General features: G+C 60.9%; 3 protein-coding genes across 7 annotated transcripts in view; all 3 read left to right on the plus strand.

Annotated features, from left to right (window-relative positions):
• Positions 1 to 2,591, plus strand: part of Iqcn (IQ motif containing N) — a 14,077-nt gene extending 11,486 nt beyond the window's left edge. Inside the window, exon 4 of the mRNA XM_023707206.1 lies at positions 1,689 to 2,591. Coding sequence (XP_023562974.1) covers positions 1,689 to 2,591 — 903 coding nt within the window. The remainder of the gene's footprint in view (positions 1 to 1,688) is intronic.
• Positions 2,592 to 3,357: 766 nt separating this feature from the next.
• Iqcn (IQ motif containing N) lies at positions 3,358 to 7,970 on the plus strand. 3 transcript variants are annotated; one of them, XM_023707175.1, is made up of 4 exons: positions 3,358 to 3,519; positions 6,683 to 6,994; positions 7,522 to 7,676; positions 7,750 to 7,970. In XM_023707175.1, exons 1-4 carry the CDS (start codon positions 3,429 to 3,431, stop codon positions 7,795 to 7,797), a joined length of 606 nt encoding a protein of 201 aa, XP_023562943.1. In that variant the 5' UTR covers positions 3,358 to 3,428; the 3' UTR covers positions 7,798 to 7,970. The 3 variants fall into 3 exon arrangements, with proteins under 3 accessions (XP_023562943.1, XP_023562944.1, XP_023562945.1); XM_023707176.1 differs by having other exon boundaries at positions 7,522 to 7,667; XM_023707177.1 differs by having other exon boundaries at positions 3,450 to 3,529.
• A 710-nt stretch (positions 7,971 to 8,680) lies between these two features.
• The window catches only part of Pde4c (phosphodiesterase 4C), a 15,743-nt gene continuing 5,050 nt past the window's right edge, over positions 8,681 to 19,373 (plus strand). The window contains exons 1-5 of one of the 3 annotated variants that reach the window (XM_023707156.1): positions 8,681 to 8,946; positions 9,077 to 9,238; positions 9,451 to 9,508; positions 11,893 to 12,098; positions 19,084 to 19,236. In XM_023707156.1, the coding sequence (XP_023562924.1) occupies positions 9,231 to 9,238; positions 9,451 to 9,508; positions 11,893 to 12,098; positions 19,084 to 19,236 (425 nt within the window). In that variant the 5' untranslated portion in view covers positions 8,681 to 8,946; positions 9,077 to 9,230. Of the gene's footprint in view, positions 8,947 to 9,076; positions 9,239 to 9,450; positions 9,509 to 11,892; positions 12,099 to 16,529; positions 16,673 to 19,083; positions 19,237 to 19,373 lie in introns of those variants that run through there. The other 2 variants (XM_023707157.1, XM_023707158.1) reach the window with 2 other exon arrangements.

Below are 19,373 nucleotides of genomic sequence, written 5' to 3' on the forward strand. Positions count from 1 at the left end.
CTGGAGTGGCCCAGGACCTTCCCCCAGGACCTGTGGTAGATGGTGTAGTCCAGGGCTTCCCCCCAAGGTCTATGATGGCTGGAGTGGCCCAGGGCTTCCCCCCAGGGTCTATGGTGGCAGGTGAGGTGGCCTCCAGGAGGGGGGCAGCACCTGGCCCTAGTAGGGGGAAGCCCTGCCTCTCCGGAGAAGGATTCCTGTCCCCAAGGCTGCCCCCAGCTTCAGAGGCAAGTGCACTGGTGCCACACGCACCCCTGGGTTCCATGCCCATGTGTGGGAGTTCTAAAGCTTCCCCAGGGTCCCTGGTTGTAGGACTGTCTCCCCGTCCTTTCCATCGGGGCCTTGATGGAAATGCCCCTGCAGGCCCCTCCCAGGACTTTGGTGCTGCTAGCTTGGCCCGAGCTCATCCTCCGGCCCAGGCCACGAGTCATACAGCCAGGGGGTTCCGAGTGCCCAAGGCCCTGTCGAGGGCATCCTGGTTTGGCCGGGACCCTGGGAGGAGGACGTCTGAGGCCCTAGGTGACCAGGCCACACTGAGGCCAGGAGCGGCCTGGGAGAGTGTGTCCCAGGCATCAGGGTCTAGCCGAGAGCCCAGCCCATCGAGGCTCATGGAGGCCACAGCATGGATGCAGGATGGTGCCCTGTGGGCAGGTGTGACTTGTGACCACAGGCCCCTATTTGTGGAGAGGAGGCTGCCCAGAGACCAAAAGCCACTGTGCAGGGAGGTGGCTCCTGGCCAATCCTGCGGCTTGGTTCAGGCCCCTGGGCAGGCCCCAATGTTAGCCAGGAGCCTCATAGCCAGTGATACCACCCCTGTTCTCCAGCCAACGTCAATGGGCAGTTGGGGCCCCACTGGGGCCTGCCTTGAAGCTGCTAGCTGGGTCCCTGGTGTGCAGGCAGGCTCTGTAGTGGATGGGGCCATGCAGCAGCCCCTGGCTCCCGGGAGCACTGTGGGCCCCTACGCGGTTCAGCCTGCCTACGCGGTTCAGCCTGAGTCCATGGCCCTCACTGGAGTCAGATGCTGCTCCCAGGGGACTGTGGCAGCCAATGCAATCTCACGGTCGTCCCAGATGGCCCCAGGCAGTCTGCCCCTGGGGTCTGTAGCCAGGATGGGAAGCCCCAGTCCTCCTCGGAGGTTGGCAGCTGCCAGCGTGATCCCCTGCGTACAGCCATATGGGCCTAAACCCGCAAGCCCAGCTCTGTCCCGGGGGGAAGCTGCCTCCTGGGCACCGTGGAAGCCAACATCCCCGGCCCGGGCCCGGAGCAGCAGCCCCCCGTTCCCCAGCACGAGAAAATCCTTCCCATCCCGTGGGGGCAGCCTGGTCCCGGAACTGCTAGAAGGCTCTGCAGTAAGGCTCGGGCCCCCACAGTGGGCACAGGTGCCCTTGCCCAGGTCCTCACCCTGTGGCCCCAGACTCACCACAGGCCTGCTGTCCACGGGTGTGGCAAAAGACGTGGATGTCCCTACACCATTCCCAGGAGGTCATCAGGCGTCTCTGGGCTATGAGTCTTCACTGATGGCACCCCAGTGGCCCCCATCAGACCAGTCCTCCCAGTATTTTATGGGCTCCACGGCTCATCATCACAAGCTGTCCCTGGCCCCTGGTGTCCCCCAGGGCTTGCTCCCCCAGCATTTCATGGGCCCCACTATGAGCCACCACAAGCCATCCCTGACCACTGGTGTCCCCCAGGGTCCTGTGGACACCAGCACACGTGGTGGCCGGCCGTGGACCTCCGCTGTGCCCAGTGTGGCAGTGAGGCCCCTGGACCATGCTGTGGCCCCCCACACCCCACGCCAGCCGGCCAGGGTCCTGAGGCCGTGGGACCACGTAGGCCCCACGGCCGTGTCGATGCAGCACGTGGAGAAGATCTTCGTCTGGGCCGCGACTGTCATCCAGGCATGCGCCCGCGGCTACCTGGTGCGCCGCACCATCAAGGTGTGGCATCAGAGGGCCAACGTCATCCAGGCCACCTGGCGTGGCCACTGTGTGCGACGCAACCTGGCACAGCTCTACAGAGCCACCATAGTCATCCAGGCCGCGTGGCGAGGCCACTGTGTCCGCCGGGCGCGTGCTCAGCACATGCAGCTCCCGCCTGCTTGGACAGAGCCAGGCGGGGAGACCAAGGCGGCCACCGAGCACCGCTGCTTCCAGTCCTGCCAGCCTCGCGCCTGCAGCCTGTGCCGGTCATTGAGCCCCAGCCTGGGCAGCCCGCCCAGTGTGGTGATGCTCGTGGGTGCCAGCCCTCGCACCTGCCACACCTGCGGCCACACGCTTCCCACGCGGGTGGTACATGGCACAGGCCGGGCCTGCGCCTCCCACCCAGCTCCCCAGCACCCAGCTCCCCAGCGCCTGCAGCAGCCATGGGATGGAGCTGCCACCACGATCCAGTCTGCCTGGAGGGGCTTCAGGGTTCGCCGCCAGCTGAGGGAGCAGCATTCCGCAGCCAGGATGCTGCAGGCCACCTGGCGGGGCCACTACACGAGGAGCTGCCTCACCCCCGAGGCGCTCCTGGGGACAGGAAGCCCATGGGACAGTGCCCCCGGGGCTCCACGCCAAGCCTCACGGCAGCCCTTACGCCGGACTGGTGTCTAGGACTCTGGCCAGTAGGAGCGGGCTAGGGGCACTCTGGGTTGTGCAAATAAAGTCACCCAGCCTGAGCCTGGTGTCCTGTGCTCTGAATGAAGAGGGTGTGTGGGGGGTGGGAGCTGGGTGGTCTGTGTGAGGACCTCAACGTGCTGTTTGTACCTCTGTGCCTGTAGCTAGCATTGGGACCCTGGTTCCCCAGAGGTTAGGGACTGCCGGCGGGGCATCTCAGGCTGGTTTCCTCCCATGGCTGAGGTCACTCCCAGTGCACCCCATGAGCTCTCATCTGGCCCTGCACGGTAGCACATGCCTATGATTCCAGCTACTCAGGAGGCTGAGGCAGGAGGATCGTGAGACCCTGTCTCAAAGGGGAATAAAGGGCTGGGGCTGTAATGCACATGGAGCATTTGTGAGCATGTGGGAGGCCTAGGGTTCCATAAAACCCAAACCCCAAACCCCAAACCCCAAAGTCTCACTTTTGGGGACCTGGTCCAGAGCAATTTCTGGTGAGGGTATTGGGCTCATCCCCAAGGTCTCCCAGTCTGGGGTGACTCAAAAGGGGGCAAAGATGTCCCAAGCCTTCCTCGGGTCAGGAATGAGGGAGAGGAAGAAGGGGTGAGGGTTGGGGTCTCCAGAGTGGACATTGTGGGTTTGGGGCTCCGGAGTCCTGGCGCTGTGGGGTGTTCAGGTCAGGTAGGGGTTCCTGAGGCCCCACCTGGGCCGCACAGTACCTCGGGCCACCAGCAGGGGGCGCGCACAGGCGCACCTGGCTGTTCACCTGGCCTCATACCTAGCCGAACACCTGGCCCGGTGGGCAGTGGCGACCTGGGCCCTCCCTGCACAGGAATGGAGACATCGCCTTGGCGACGGCTGCTGTTGATCCTAACCCTGTTCCTGGTGTTGAAATCCTCTGGGACCAATTTCCCGAGCAATGGAGGTAAGCACAGGTAAGAGGGAGCCTGAGGTATCCCAGGTTTCCAGGAAGCCCAGGGAGACGAGTGGGGCCAGGAGCCCTGGGCACCACCTGCCTGACCCTGGTAACCCCCTTGGGCCACACCTGGGGGAGGTCATTGTTTCCCCAGATCTGGACGGGGTGTGATGGCCTCTGTCCTCAAGCCCGGGGGTGACTCCCTGGCCCTGTCCTGGGCTCCAGGCTCCCACTCAGCTCCCTGAGCTCTGCAGGAACTTCTTCTCGGTGTCTGCCTCAATTCCCTCCTGCCGCTCCTTCAGACTGTGCCAGGCCCGGGCCAGAGGGGGCTTCCTGGACGCCCTCCCCAGCTCCCCACTGCCCATCTGGCGTGGCCATGTCCTGTCCTAGCCCTGAATTTGCCACGACAGCAAGGGACACCATGGGCAGGGGCTGGTTTCATTCTGAGGTGACTATGTCCGCCCTGATTCGATGGCTCAGGAGGCCAAGGCTCGGCACCCCTCCTGCTTGGCTTGCCCTGGCTTCCTTTAAGCAGTTGTGGAGGAGCCAGAGCGTGGTACCCTGCCTAGAAAGGGCTGCAGTCCTTTGCCCACGGCCCCTGCACACCCTGTCCCCTCCTGCAGCCCACTGGTTGACTTAGGGGCTTCCCTGGCTGGTGCCCTGGGTGCCAGCCTGGCTTGGCTCCTGCACTCTAGTGTCACCTTTCCGGTCATCTGGGTCAAACTCTGCCTTGGTTCCACGGGTGTACAACGAGGGTGCACTGCCACCCCTGGCCGGGTGAGGGCTGTGGGGGCGGGGCAGCACCCACAGGGCCAGTGCAAAGGTTAGTTCCGCGTTTCTGTGCCCAGGGTGAGGCAGGAAGAGGCACTGAGTTGTGCCGGGCAGAGGACCGGGTGGGGCTACAGCAGCTGAGGAACTCCTGGTGGCTGCGGGGCTCGGCCACCCAGAACCTTCAGGAAGTCCTGGTGGGCCCAGTCCTGCGCTGCCCGCTCCCCTCAGCTGGGCTAGGCTCTGCCCTGGGGTTGGTGGGAGCCAGCAGTGCATGAGGCGAGGGTCCTCGGGGTGCCGTGGCTGGCGAATGCTGGCCTGGCCTGTGCCTGTGCCAGACCCGGTTCCACTCAACACTGTGAAAGTGAACCAGGGGCTGGCCTGATAGCTCAGTGGACTAAAGTGGCTGCTTATGCAGACGCAGGGACTGGGTTTGATTCCTGGCATCCCATGCTGACCCTGCCCCCAAGGTGCACGTGTGATCCCAGTGTTTGGGAGGCTGAGACAGGAGGTTTACTATGAGTCTAATCTATCTAGTGAGACCCTGTAGACCCAGTACTAAATACATAAATTACATTAAAAGTGAAGCACGGGGCTGGTGAGATGGCTCAGTGGTCTAAAGCACCTACTTGGAACAAGCTTAGCAAAGCACAGGGACCGCGGTTCAAGCCCCCAGCACCACATGCCAGCCAGCCCCGCCCCCTGGTGGGCTGAGCTGGCCACACACACACACACACACACACACACACACACACACACACACACACACACACACACACACACACACACACACACACACACACGAATAAAAATTAAAAAAAAAAAAGTGAAGCAAAACCAAACCTTGAGAAACTGGGCGTAGTGACACATGCCTATCCTGGAAGCTAAGGCAGGAGGGCGAGCCCCGCCTGGGCAACTTAGTGACTTACTGAGACCCTGTTCCAAAATTTATTTTTCCTGTCTCAAAATTAAAAAAAAAAACAAAACAAAAAACAAAAAACAAGCTGAGTGTGAAAGGAAATTGAGTCTCCCAAGGTCTAAGTGTCATTCATCATTGTGCCTGGTTGTGGTCCCTGATCCAAAGGGCTTCCAGGTTTGAAAACACGAGTAGGGGCTGGGAAGGACTGAGCCAGGCTCACAAGCCGGAGGTGCGGACTGTGGAGGGTGCCTTGGCTTCCCACTGAGCACCTGGGTTCTCTGAGGTGCTTGCGCTCCCTAAGAGCTGGACATTGTTTTGCTTTCTCTTAATTTATTTATTTATTTTTAAAATTTTATTTATTTATGTGGGGGGGGCGCCAGCTCTGCCCACCTAGGGGCAGGGCTAGCTGGCATGTGGTGCTGGGGGATTGAACCGCGGTCCCTGTGCTTTGCTAAGCTTGTTCTAAGTAGGTGCTTTAGACCACTGAGCCATCTCACCAGCCCTAAGCTTGTTCTAAGTAGGTGCTTTAGACCACTGAGCCATCTCACCAGCCCTAAGCTTGTTCTAAGTAGGTGCTTTAGACCACTGAGCCATCTCACCAGCCCTAAGCTTGTTCTAAGTAGGTGCTTTAGACCACTGAGCCATCTCACCAGCCCTTGCTTTCTCTTAAAATTGAGAGATTGGGCTGGGGAGATAGCTCAATGGTCTAAGCCCCTGTCTTGGAAGCACAAGGACCTGAGTTTGATCCCCAGTACACATGCCATACCAGCCCTAAAACCAGGTGTGGTGGTGCACACCTGTAGTCCCAGCACTGGGGAGGCTGAGACAGGACAATCACTATGCATCTGAGCTGTGTAGTGAGACCCTGTATCAAATAATCTTTTTTTTTTTTAAATTGAGAGATGGGGGCTGGGAAGATAGCTGAGGAGAATAAGCACTTGCCTGGCAAGTGCCAGGGCCTGAGTTCAATCCTTGGTTCCACCAAAAAAAAAAAAAAAAAAAAAAAAAAACAAGAAAAAAGAAAAAAGAAACAGAGTCTCACTGTATAGCCCAGGCTGTCCTCAAACTCGTTGTGATCCTCCTGCCTCAGCCTCTCCAGGACTGGGATAACAGGTTTGCCCCTCCATGCCCCTTGGTGCTGCTGGGTCAGGACCCAGAGCCAGCGCATACGCAGTGCACCGTGGCCTGAGCAGCCCCCCCCATCTCCACTGAGGCTGCCAGCCCATCCCAGGTCCCCACAGCCCCGCCCGCCCCTCCCCAGCACGTTCAGGGACTGCCTCTGGCATCCCGCGCCCCATGACAGTCACCTACTCTGGCTCAGAGTTCTCAAGTTCATTGTTCATTCCAGTGTCCGACTCCGCATCACCGATCTCTCCCTGGATCCCCCTGTCCTCCGTGCCCACCCTAGGTAAGCCGGTAGAGGTCCTGGGTGTGGGTCCACACAGCTGGTCGGAACTGCAGCTCTGACCTTTTCCTTCTTTCCAGAAACTACTACAGCAACAGAGACCTCATTCACCAGCCCTACGATTTCTTCCTCCTACTCCAGCTTCTCAAGTCCTGGGGACACCTCCACCCCTCAGTCCAGCTCCCCAGGCACTGAGGCTGCCAGCCCATCCCAGGTCCCCACAGCCCAGCCCAGCCCTTCCCCAGCAGGTTCTGGGACTGCCTCTGGCATCCCGTACCCCACGACAGTCACCCACTCTGGCTCAGAGTTCTCGAGCTCAGCGTTCACTCCAGTGTCCGACTCCGCATCCCCGATCCCGCCCTGGATCCCCCCGTCCTCCGTGCCCGCCCTAGGTAAGCGGGTAGAGGTCCTGGGTGTGGGGATGCGGCGACTGCCATACCAGGCTGCAGTTCTTACCGTGGCCACCAGGGGTCAACGCCGGCCCAGCCCCGAGGGGCTCCAGCCTTAGATCTGAGATGTAATTTTACTTTTTAATATATTTTTTAATTTTTAATTTTCACTTTTATAGACTAATTTTGTTTTTTATATGTATTTATTTTGGTGCTTTAGAGACAGGGTCTCTATACAGTCGAGGCGGGCATCGACCTCAAAGCGATCCTCCTGCCTCAGGCTTCTGGGTCCTGGGGTGCAGGCGAGCGCCACCATGTCCAGCCCAGGCTGCGAATGCCTGGTGTGTGTTAGGCCCAGCTGGCTGCCAGCGGCAGAGGCGGTGACACCGTGTGCAGAGAGGTTGTAAATTACGTATTTCGAGCCGGGCCTGGTGGTGCACACCTGAAAGCCCAGCGCTTGGGAGACTGAGACAGGATTGCTTTAGGGAGTCTGCGCCTCAGGGCTGACAGGGCATCTTCGCCATTCCCAGGGGACACGCAGACCCGCGTGTCACACCGAAACCCCGGCGTGGTGGTAGCCGTGTGTCTGCTGGTGTCCCTGGTGCTCATTGGGTCCGTGTTGCTAGTCGTGAGACGCCGCCACCGCGACACGTCTGAGTTCCTCGTGTTGGACGAGGTGTCCATGGTGAGCCGGGCTGGCTGGACGGGGGCGCTGCCTTCCCGCGTGGCCTGAGCGCTCCTCTGTGTCCCTTCCGCAGGATGGCTTGAGCCGACGGCTGTCCATCACCCCACTGCCCCCCGAGTAACCACGGCTGGGCTGGGAGATACAAAGGTTTCAAGCTGGGCACCCCGGATGGCTTGGCCGAGGCCCGCAGCTGGCATCACTGGCGCGGGGGAGATGGGCGGAGCTGCGCCCTGGCTCCTCTTCTCCGGAGGCTGAGGCAGGAGGGTTGTGTGAGCCTAGCAGTTCAAGACCAACCTGGGCCACATAGCAAGACTCTATCCAACGAGAATGAATGAACAAATAAATGCATTCCCAAGTGTTCAGTTGAGGCCGCTTGTGTGGTGGATTCCCGCGAGCCGCATTCATCGTGGGCCGACTGAATGCCCATTCTCTGTGGCTGGCATGGTGGACCCAGTGTCCATGACCCCAGGGGCCAGTGCAGTCAGGGCAGGGAGCTGAGAGCCAGCACTGTGGGGAAGCTGTTCAGATGCACTAGGGCCACCAGCATGGGATGGGCACCCCGACCCCCCCCCAGGCGCGTGCAGAGGAGGCCCAGGAGCCGGCCTGTGAGGTGGGAGGGATGGGCAGGGGCTCCAGGGAGTGGGCGCTGTGTGTGCGAGGGCCCTGGGGCGGGACTATGGCGGTGACAGAACCGTGCCGTGCCACTGAGAGGGCCACAGGGCTGAGGTGGGGCTCTGTTCCAGGAGGGGACTCCCAGGGAGTCGCCCGTGGGCCAAGATCAGAGGTAGAGATTTTGGCAAGATGGCCCCTGGCCAGGGAGCAGGGCATGTCCTTTGGGATGAAGGGCAGGAGGCTGGAAGCTGCGTGCCCTGCCTCTGGGCAGAGGGTACCCTTGCTGCCCAGGAGGGCTGGGCTGGGGACAGGGAGGAGGGCAGCTGGCACTGCCCTCCCTGCCTGGGATGTGAGGCCATCGCAGGCCCCAAAGCCCTGGTCACGCTGTGCTGATCTCGTGGGCCAGGTGGTGCACTGCGAGTGACACATTAACTAGAGACTTCTGGAGACATGACATCCCTGCCCCCCACCTCGTCCTGGGGTCCAGGCTCCTGCTGCAGGCCCCCGCCTCCAGCTCGGTGACAAGGTTGGACCAGAGAGGGTTGTCAACCTGCCTAGCTGGCACAGCCCCGAGGCCGGCTTTCCTTTCCTGGAGCCCCAGGGCCATCCCAGATTCCTGAGGCTGTTTGGTTTGTCTGGGGCTCTGCTCAGAGCGCAGGTGCCCAGCGGCCTCTCCCTCCCCCGCTCCTCTCTCCATCCCCTCTCCCACCTCCTCCCATCCCACCCCTCCCACTCCACCCTTCCCTCCCCCATGTCACTCATTAACACTGCCTCTCTCAACTGCCCAGGTTCTTGGGCAGATCCGGAGTCCTTTGTCAGAGGGGGGGACCCTAAGAGACCTCTTGGCTCTCAGCCTAACTCCCCTCCAGTACTAGGGAGGTCACAGGACATGGCAGGGGACAACAGTGACAGCAGGGGAGGCCAAACCTGCCCGCCCACCTCATGAGCTGGTGAGAGTTTGGGGGTCTTGGGGGGGGCTGCATGCCTCCCCTGGGGCCTGGACCTGGGAGCCCCTCAGAGGAACCCGCCGGGGTGGGAAGCAGCCCAGGCTTGGGAGCCCCTGTCCCCGGCCTTGCCCAGGCTCCTGAGCGAGGGGTCTGGGCCTCCAGGGCTGTGGGAGCTCCCTTCCGGGGCCCCCAGAGTCTCACAGCCTCTCCCCCAGGGGCCATGCTACCAAGATGAGGCGCAGCAAGACATCACTGTCCTTCCTGCTGAGCGAGGTGAGCAAGGGGAACTCCCAGCTGCCTGGAGGCCAGCTTAGGGGGAACTGAGGCCCATAGAGCAGGAGTGTGTGTGTGTGCTGTAGGGACCTGTCTGGGACCATGGCCACCACGTCTGGTGGGAGGGGCGGGATCAGGATTCTGACCCGGAAAGGTCATTGCCTGGCCCGGCTCTGGGCACAGAGAGCCTCAGACCGCATCTTCAGGGCAGGGCCTTTGGCTCCAGGAGGGAAACTAAGGCAGGAGGAAAGGACAGTAGCAAGCAGAGGACTTAGGAAGGGGGTCGTGACACCTGCATGGCTAGTAGCACCTCTGAGAGGCACGCTCCTGTGGAAAATGACAAAAGGTAGCCTTATGCAGCGGGGCACACCTGTGATCCCAGCACTCCGGGAGGCTGAGGCAGGAGGACCCGAAGTGTGAGCCCGGCCTGGCAACTTGGGCACTCAGCGAGAGCCTGTTTTAGATACTTTTCTCCTGGATGAGCCAAAAATAGCTGATACTCAAAGGAGGAAAGGTTCATTTGCCTCAGGCTGCGTGGAAGTTAGCGTGTGCCCTCGGCTGGCTCCACAGCCCGAGAACAGAGACCACTTCCTGACACCACAGTATACTGAAGGAGGCAAGGGAGGGAGACAGGACTCCTCTGTCCCCTATGTGGCACAAAGTCACATGTGAACTGCCCTGTGTGGATTCTTATGTGTTTGAGACAGAGCCTGGCTATCTAGCCCAGGCTGGTCTTGAACTTGAAGGGACCCTCCTGCCCGGCCTCACAGGTGCTGGCCCGCAGGCAGGCCTACGGCTCCACCCTGCTCTCGACATTTGCTCAATGGCTGCACGCATGTGCTGCGGGGAGCACGTTCCTAGGGAGCAGAGGGCCAGGATCTGGGGCAGGGCAGTCGACTGGCTCCCCTGGCTGGCACAGCGCGTGGCCCACGCCCACGGCCATGCCCTCCGCCTGCTGGGAATGCTCCCCCAGGAGACACAGGCCGTACCGTAGAGTAGGTTCTGAGCAGGTTCCTGCCTGAGCACTCTGGGACCCTGCGACCGGGTAGGGAGAGTTGGGTTTAAGCAACCACTTTGAGCCAGTTCGGAAGAACATCTGGGCCTGGTTCTGGCCTGAAGGCGAGGGCCAGAAACATCTGGCCCTCAATTTCCCCATTTGGAGTTCAGTCTGGTGAGGACAGACTCCTGAGCATGGCCCCTTCTGAGCTCCACCTCTCCCGTGTCTATGTGTGTCCCCTCTGGTCCCTGGCACACTCTGCCTCCCAAGGTTTTTTTTTTTTTAACATTTATTTACGTGTGTGTGTGTGTGTGTGTGTGTGTGTGTGTGTGTGTCCAGCTCAGCTCACCAGGGGGCGCGGCTGGCTGGCATGTGGTGCTGGGGGATCGAACCGCAGTCCCTGTGCTTTGCCAAGCTTGTTCCAAGTAGGTGCTTTAGACCACTGAGCCATCTCTCCAGCCCCTCTCCCAAGGTTCTGAGTTCCAATTTCCTGCCCTGAACTACTGGGGTCAGCACTGTGGACAGGTCCCCTTCTTGCCTTCACTGTGTAGCCCAGGCTGGTCTGGAACTCAAAAAAGATCCTCTTAGGGCCAGGGAGATGGCTCAGTAGGATAAGAGCTTCCCTGGCAAGCGCAAGGGCCTGAATTCAATCTCCAGTCCTGGAAAAAAAAAAAAAAAAAAAGATTCTCTTGCTTCAGCCTCCCGAGTACTGGGATCCCAGGAGTGTCCCTCTTCCCCTTGTCTGGTATTTTGTTTTTGAGACAGCCTTTCACTGTGCAGTCCAGGCTGGCCATGAACTAACTCATGGGGAGTCTCCTGTCTCAGCCTCCCAGGCACTGGGAGGTGAGGTGTGTACCATCACCCCAAACTTGATTTTTTAATTTTTTTTTCCAAACTTGATTTTCATATTGAGACAAAAACTTTACTAAGTTAACCAAGCTGGGCCTGAACTTGTGGCCCTTTGGCTCTGCCTCCAAAGCAGCTAAGGTGGTAGGGGCCGCAGCCCTGTCATTTGCAGTGTGCATGGTTAGGATCTGAGCGTCGTAGAGCACAGGGGGTGTGATACTCACTGAACATTCTATGCGGGAAGTAAGTGACAGATACTCCCCCAGTGCCCCTCCCCCACAGGCACTGCCACATCTGTCTCCCCCACCCCCCGCGTGGTGGCGCACACTGCCATCCCAGCCCTAAGGAAGCTGAGCCAGGAGGCTTGCTGTGAGTCTGAGGTACACAGAAAGCCTCTCTCAAAAAATTAGAACCTGAGGCTGAGGTCGGCACCCCTCTCCCCAGAAGAAGACAGCGGGGTTTGGAGTGCAGGACGGAGTAGGATAGGGACAAGAGGGACCCAGCCCTGGAACTCACCCCGCCCTCTCCCTGTGTCTCCCAGAGGGTCCGGGAGCCTGCGGACTTGGGTTTAGCCTCTGTGAGTCCCCCCAGGGTCGGTGTCATTCAGAGGCACTTCTCAGGGAGCCTGCTGCTGCCCCCGCTGTGGAGCCACCCAGGAGCCCCTGGGGAGGTGGAGACCAGCGCCCCTGTGGTGTTCACCCTCGGAGCCCGTGGGACGGACAGAAGCCAGGGCTTGGCACCAGGCAGGTGAGGAGGATGGCAGGTGCTGAAGGCTGTCAGCCGGCGGGCACAGGGAAGGGTGAGCCCCGCAGGTGGAACAGAGTTGTGGAGCCCAGAGGCCCCAGCAACCCAGGGGCTGGAACCCTCCGGGTGGTGGAAGGATGGCTGGGGGCTGGGTGGGGCAGAGGATGGAGCACCCGAACTGTGGGGCCCAGGTATGGGCATGGGGAGGATGGGGACACACCAGGGCCCCAGAGGGACCCTGAGGCAGGGTCCAGGTAGGTGTTCCTGGACTGGTAGGAGCCCAGGGCTGCACCAGGGTCTAAGAATGCAGGAACTGAGCAAGGGGCACTTCTGTCATGGGGCTGCCAGCAGAGTGAGATGGAGGGTGGTTGCAGGTGCCCGGATCCGAGGGCCTACAAATGCCATTGGTGCACCACCATCACTTAGGATCCTCCTGCCTCAGCCTCCCAGAGTGCTGGGATAGCAGGTGTGACACACCCATCAGGGGAGGCCCTTCGTATGCACCCCATGGCATGCCTCCGTGTGAAGTACAATACAGCTTTGGGCTGACCTGGGAAAATCCCAGGCCCACAACTGCCCCACCCTGAGGCAGCCCCTAATGTCCTCCTGCCCCACCCAGAGCCTCGGAGACAACAAGTCCTAGCTCTTCTCACCCCACACCCACACCCCAGCCCGCAGGCCATGACCACTGCTGTTCCGGCGGTGGAAAATGTTCTCTACTTCCCGGGAGCCCCCTGAGACTCCAGGGCGTAGGTGGAGCCTGGCTGTGATGGGGGGGCTGGGGGGTAGCATGGGCTCGAGGGACCAATGTGCTCCTGCCTTTTCCGTGGACCATCTGAGCCTGGGAGCCTATAAATTTCGGGGTTCTGGGTGCTACCGCCGCTTCCCTGGGTTCCAACGGGAGAAAGGTGGGTATCTAACCGCGCGCCCCTCCTTGCGTGCTGGCTGTGGAGTGGGGGAAACTGAGTTCCCCTCTCCACCTGGCCCCAGGATTTCCCCTGGTGCCGCCCAAGATCCCTGTTCTCTGGGACCACTGCCTCGAGTCAAAGGGCGTTTAGGGCCCTCCTAAGTGGGGCGGATATGCCGCCACCGGTCTGGTCTGCGGGGACCCAACCCAGACCTCGCCGGGACGCTGTCACTGGCGAAGATTTCGGGGAGCCCCTTGGAAACCCGGTATCAGCACCACGGGGCGAGGACAGCTCCTCACCCCGGGTCACCCGGGCCAGTGCGCTGCCTGCTTTCAGCACCTCCAGGGGGACAGCGCCTGGGGACACTGCTTGTCCCTGTCGTGACCCCCACCTAGCCCTAAAGACGACAAAGAGGTGGTAGGGCCCCAGATCCCCGCCCTGACCTCCCGTTGCCCTGCAGCTCTGCGCCAGTCCCCCATGGCTCCCACTCATGTCCCCTCCCCGATCGGTCGTTGGCTCCCGGGATAGTTCGGGATCGCAGGGGACAGCCTGGCTATGGCCGCCCCCGAGGGCGCGGACGGCGCGGAGGTCTCCAGCAGACTGGGCCAGGCGCGCGGCCGCCAGGGCTCACCCAGGCCCCCGAAGCACCTGTGGCGCCAGCCCCGGCGCCCCATCCGCATCCAGCAGCGCCGCCACTCCGACCCCGACAACCCTTTGGGCTGCTGCGACCCTGCCCGGAGCACGCGGCCGGGGCTTGGGACCACGCAGCGCTCCTGGCCCACCTCCTTCCGGCAGCGGTAGGTGGGCGGGGCCTGACGGTGCTGGGCGGGGGCTTCGTCTGATGGGCGGGACCTGGCATGCAGGGTGGGGGCCCTGGCAGTAGGGCGGGGCCTTATCAAGAGGCGGGATTGGTCAGGGTTTTGATAGTGGGCGGGACCACTGTTGGTGGGCGGGCAGTGGGTGGGCCTGGAGGGCAAGGGTCCTGGCTACTAGGCACAGTAGCTCTCTAGGTGAAAGCCATGCGCCTATCCTTGTGTGTTGGTGCTGCCTGTAACACCAACACTAGGAGGCTGAGGCAGGAGAATCATGAGCTCGAGATCAGCCTGGGCTACAAAGTGAGCTCAAGGTCAGCCTGAGCTACATAGTGAGACCCTGTCTCAAAGAGATAAAAAAAAAACCAAACCAACCCAAGAACCCAGAGACAGCAAAGACAGAGATGGGTAATAGTGTCCCTGTGGCTGGGTGGGAGCACAGACCAAGGAGGAGTGTCCAGCAACCGACAGCAGGCTGGAGGAGGGGCCTTCAGGCTACACCAGGCCCCAGGTTCCTGCCCAGCCTGGGTGACAAGTGAATGGCTCCTCTCAGATCTCTTTCACCTTGGGTGTGGGCCCACCCGGGACTACTGGTTTCTCACTTGATCAAACCTGGCTTGTTACCCGTGTCAGGCCCCAGGGAGGATCCAGGCATCTGGGCCCCAGAGGGAGCTGTGGTGCTGTCCCCAGGTGCCGCAGGCTCTGGCCCCTCCCCTAAACTCCTGGTGACTCAGGATTTTCCGTTTTCAAGAAGGAAAAAACAGACTGGGCTGGGCGCGCTGGGGAGGCCTGAGTGAGCTTGGGAAGGCAGGCATGGTAGGGCTGCTTTGTGCCAGACCAGTGCTGAGGCCAGTGTGTGGTGGACCTCCGGGGGAACCCTGGGAAAGCCGAGGCCAAGACCAAGTGTGGGGCTCAGCCTGGAGGTTGGAAGAGGTGGGCTGGGAGTACAGGGAAGGGTGTGCCAAGGAGGAGAAACAGAATGTGTACAGCCTCAGGCTGGGAGGAGGGGTGTGCTGTGGGAGGGGGGAAGAGGGAGTCCTGCACACTTAGGGAGCTGGAGGAAAGGGTGGGGAGTAGGAGTCCACGGCCCCAGGGAAGTGTCATTCAGATTCAAGGATAGCAGATCCCATCCCCAGCACTCTCTTCCCATAAAAGAAAGAAAGGGACCCAAGGTGCCACTCTCCCTTCTCTCTGGAGCCTCCCAGTAGCTGAGGAGAAAAGAGCCTGCCCAGAGAAAGAACAGTCAAAACGGGGAAGTCAGGGCAGGGCGCAGGGCTGTGCAGGAACGCAAGGGCAGAGTTGGAGTGGGGTCTGCGTCCCCCCTTTCAGCTCTGCCCCCCTCCCTGCTGGGCTGGGCCCTCCCAAGTGCCGAATGCCAGGCTGCACGCACCGTGTCCTGGCTCTGGCCTCCCTTCTCTGTGGCTGTTGCTCTAGCACTCTATCATCAAAGTTACTAATCACTTTGTACAGTTGAGACTCTCAATGAAATATTTTAAATGCGATCTCCTAATAAAACACTAAGACCAATAAATAAATAAATAAAACACTAAGACCACAGCAACTACCAAAGCACCAAGCAGCTCAGGCTCGGGGCCTGCGGAGGGCAAAGAGCCAGGGCCCAGCTGAAGCGGGCGGCCGGGCTCAGGGAGCTGTCCTGCAGGCCCTGCTGCGGGGCCCTGGGCTGGTCTACCTCAGCCGGGTGCTGGAAGAACTGAGCACACTGCAGTCCCCTGTCACCTGACAAACGTCCCTGGCCTCAGTTTCCCCCTGGGGAGGCAGGACCGTGGGGGCCCTCCCACCGACCTTCTCGACCAGTGTCTGGCCAGGCAGATCCTGGCGGCCTCTCTCCCCAGGGGCAGCTATTATTAGGTCTGGCCTGGGAGAGACAGATGGTATTTCTGTCTTAGGGACAGGGAGGTCGGGGGCTCACCAGGTGTCTGCCTTTGGAGCTTCCTATCTGGGTAGGGGGCTCTTGACCAGGCCAGAGACGCCCCCTCCTGCAACACCATGTGCCCCTTGTGGCATCAGCCCAGGGGGATGCAGTCTTGTTCCCAGTATGGGCCAGTGGCCCCAGTGGAGGTTCTTTTCTCAGATTCCCAAGAAATAGGGACGCTGGAGTGGGACGTGCCTAGGACGCTCCAGGACTCAGTTTCCCTTGGTGTGCAGTGGGCAGTGTGGGCAGACCTGGCGTCCCGGGATGCCCTGCCCAGGCCTGAGGGGCTCTCCAGGGCAGAGAGGGCCAGCGCCTGCGGAGGCGCGGTAGTTCAGGCGCTGCGGATGTTTGTCCAGCACGGGGTCTGGGGAATGTCAGCACGGGTGGGGGCCGCTGGGGATCTGGGCGCGGGAGGGGCGCTGGATCTGCGCCCGCTGGCCTGCAAGGTCTGTGCCTGTGCTCCTTGCTCTGGGACTCAGTTTCCTCACCTGGCAAAGGGCAGGTGGTTGGTGGGCTTGGAGGTTCTTCATCCTGAAACTTGCAGGGGGCCGGAGACTCCAGGCGAGGGGTGCCCCCCACCGCTTGGGGAGTGTGCACTGCAGAGATAGGTGGCGTCAGAGCAACGGCAGCTGGCCCGGTGCCTCAGTTTCCCTGTCTGGGTCCTCAGGCAGCGTCGGGCAGAGGCGGGGCGGCCCCTCCGCACTCCCCCGGCCCCGCCCCTTGGCTGACCACAAAAGTCCCCGCGTCCCAGCAGCAGCCAGCCTTTGTCCTTCGCGTCCTGGCTATGCAGGGCCCTGCTGCACCAGCTGCGGCCCCCGGGTCCCCCCGGGGGTCCCCACGCAACTCCCCCGGGCTCTTCAGGAAGCTGCTGGTGAACCAGAGCATCCGCCTACAGCGCCGCTTCACGGTGGCGCATCCGCTCTGGTGAGGGCCGGTGGGGCCGTGTGTCCCCAACAGAAGGCTGGGTCCTGGGACGGCTGGAAAGGGCGGGTGGGTCTCATGCGTGCCCTTTTCCCGTCCCCTCTCCCTGGGAGGGCTGTGTCTGCCTCCGTCTGTCTCCCTCTGCCCACCGCGACACACCCAGGGGACAGAGCACAGTCCCTTCCCAGCAGCACCACCGAGCGAGCAAGACGGGCCAAGGCTCACATCTCCTTTAGGGACTGTAGCCCCTATAGGAGGAGGGGTGTCCCCAGGGCCTGGGGCTTGGCTGAGCCCTAGGTGTCCTTGGAAGGACCCCAAGTCATGGGGACATGTAGGCCAAGCATGACGCAGAGTCTGCAAGTCCACTTAGCCAGGTCCTGGTCTAAGGATGAAGTTACAGCCCTGGGTTCAAGTCCCGCCTTGGGAAGCAGCTATGACCACAGAGGTTGGAGGGAGGGGCTGGGGCGGGGCTGGCACCTGAGTTCACTTGGGTCAGATTTATACTTTGGCAGTGGCAAGTAGCACCATGCCTCAGTTTCCCCATCTTGGCAGAAGGTGCAGTTGACTCTGACTCAGTTTCTCCCCACTGACAGCGGCAGCTGACTTTCGACCTTAGCTAACCCATCTGTCCCGGTCCTCTCCATTTTCTGCTGGGCCCATAGGGACACTAAGGAACAGGAGATCCTGTCTTTAGGGTCACACAGCCAGACAACCACAGCTGGGGAAGGGGCAGACATGACTGCTCAGGCTGAAAATGGGGTGGGGGACCTCAAAGTGCTCTCCAAGGGCTGTGTGGTGGCATAGGGGCGGCTGGAAGGCACTCAGAGGACCCAAAGCTTAGTTTGAGGTCGGGTCTGCCGCAGGCTGGGCCCAAGCCCAGTTCCAAGGCCTGAGACCACCGGGTCTCCTGCCTTAGTTTACCCTTCTAGCCAATGAGCAGCCGTGCATTCTCAGCCAGGGTGGCCTCACCACCGGCTGTCCGCGTCATGGACCAACCCTGACCCCGCTGCTGCTCAGGCTAAGTTTAGAATAGAAAGAAAAACAAGACCCCTGCGCCCTGGAAAATCCAGGCCAGCCCTTAACCCTTACTGCCTTGGATTGGATTCGAACCCGGGACCCTGCAGCTGCTCCTAGCATCAGTTTCTCTATTTGTGACTACGTGCATTTTTTTGTAACCCTTGGGAAGAGGTAAGAGAAAGGGAGGGGTTGATCCACAGGTCTCCTCTGCAAGGGCAATCTTGGGGTTCCGCAGCTCGCTTAGCGCATGCCGACCTGGACTTGCCTTCCGGGCAGGGAAGGGTTAATAAGCCCCCGCTCCAGTAAACATCAAGAACCCGAAGCCGCTAGGCAAAACAGACCGAGTGGAGCCGAAGCTTCCCGAGCAAGACGGGAGGAAGCCGAATATACCGACCCAGGCCCAATGCCCCCGAAGCCGGCCAAGCCTGGCTGGACTTAACCGAAGAAGCACGAAGTCATCCGAACACAACCGGCGCTGTCGCCAGCAGCCTAAAATGGCCGAACTCGCCCCAGCTGATGCAACAGGACGGGTCCAGATCAGTGTGACCAGCCAAATCGGGCGGGCTGCCCCTGCCCATAGCCTCTCCACCCGGCTGCTCTGTGACCTTTGGAAAGGTCATGGCAGGCCTAATGGACACTGACCGTCAGCCAGCAGCGCTACGTCGTGCATGGTCCCAATTCCTCTCGGCTAGCTCGGCCCACACCTTCTCAAAAGTCAGGGACCCAGCAGGGTACGGCGGTGCACACTTATGATCCCAGCACTCAGGAGGCTGAGGCAGGAGGATCATCTCACGTTCGAGACCAGCCCGTGACCCTCCAGTTTCCAACCCCACTCCTGCTCCCTAATCCTTGCCCCACATCCTCTCGCAGACCCCAAGAGGAGGGATATAGTTTCCCCCCACCAGTCAAGCTGTGGCTGGGGAGGTAAGGCTTGGGGGCTGAATGGAGCAGGTGTGGGGCACCTGGGCAGCTCAACCTGTGCAAATGCCTGGGATGGGAGGAGCCAGGCTGGGGGTTCAAGCTGAGGAGGGCGCTGAGAACCGCGATCTGAAGGCGTGGCCACCTGGGTGGGCGTGGCCATACATCCGGGGCGGGGCCAAACTGGCTTGGGGGACTGCTGCCCTTTCCAGCCTGTAGACCTAACCAGCCCAGGGTGTCCTGCTTTCACCCCCTAAAACCTTGGGGATGGACTTTGACAGGTCCACTTAGACTTGGGGCAGTGTGGGTCCAGAAAGCTGCAGAGACAGCTCGGCGACGTCTGAACTGGGCCCTGGGACCAGGAAGACAGCCAAAGCCACCTTCTCAGACCACCTGCATCCTGAAAAGAGAAGACACCACCAGGCACCCAGCTGTGGGAGCCCTGGTCCCTGACTGCTGTCTCTCCCCTCTGCATCCAGCTTTGACTTGGACAATGGGCCTTCGTGTGGCAGGGCCGCACAGGCCCCCGGCTCACACAGCCAGCGGCGAGAGTCCTTCCTGTACCGATCGGACAGCGACTATGAGCTGTCGCCGAAGGCCATGTCTCGGAACTCCTCCACTGGCAGCGACCTGTGAGTGGGGGATGCTGGGATGCCCCTTCCTACGCTTTTCTTTGCCCCTCCCCCCCATTATTCTTCAATTCAGTAAACTCCTATGAGGCACCTTTTTCTTTTTCTTTGCTTTTTTCCTTTTTTTTTTTTTTTTTTTT

The sequence above is a fragment of the Octodon degus genome, unplaced genomic scaffold (genome assembly GCF_000260255.1).
Source record: "Octodon degus isolate 3935 unplaced genomic scaffold, OctDeg1.0 scaffold00282, whole genome shotgun sequence".
NCBI classification, from domain to species: domain Eukaryota; kingdom Metazoa; phylum Chordata; class Mammalia; order Rodentia; family Octodontidae; genus Octodon; species Octodon degus.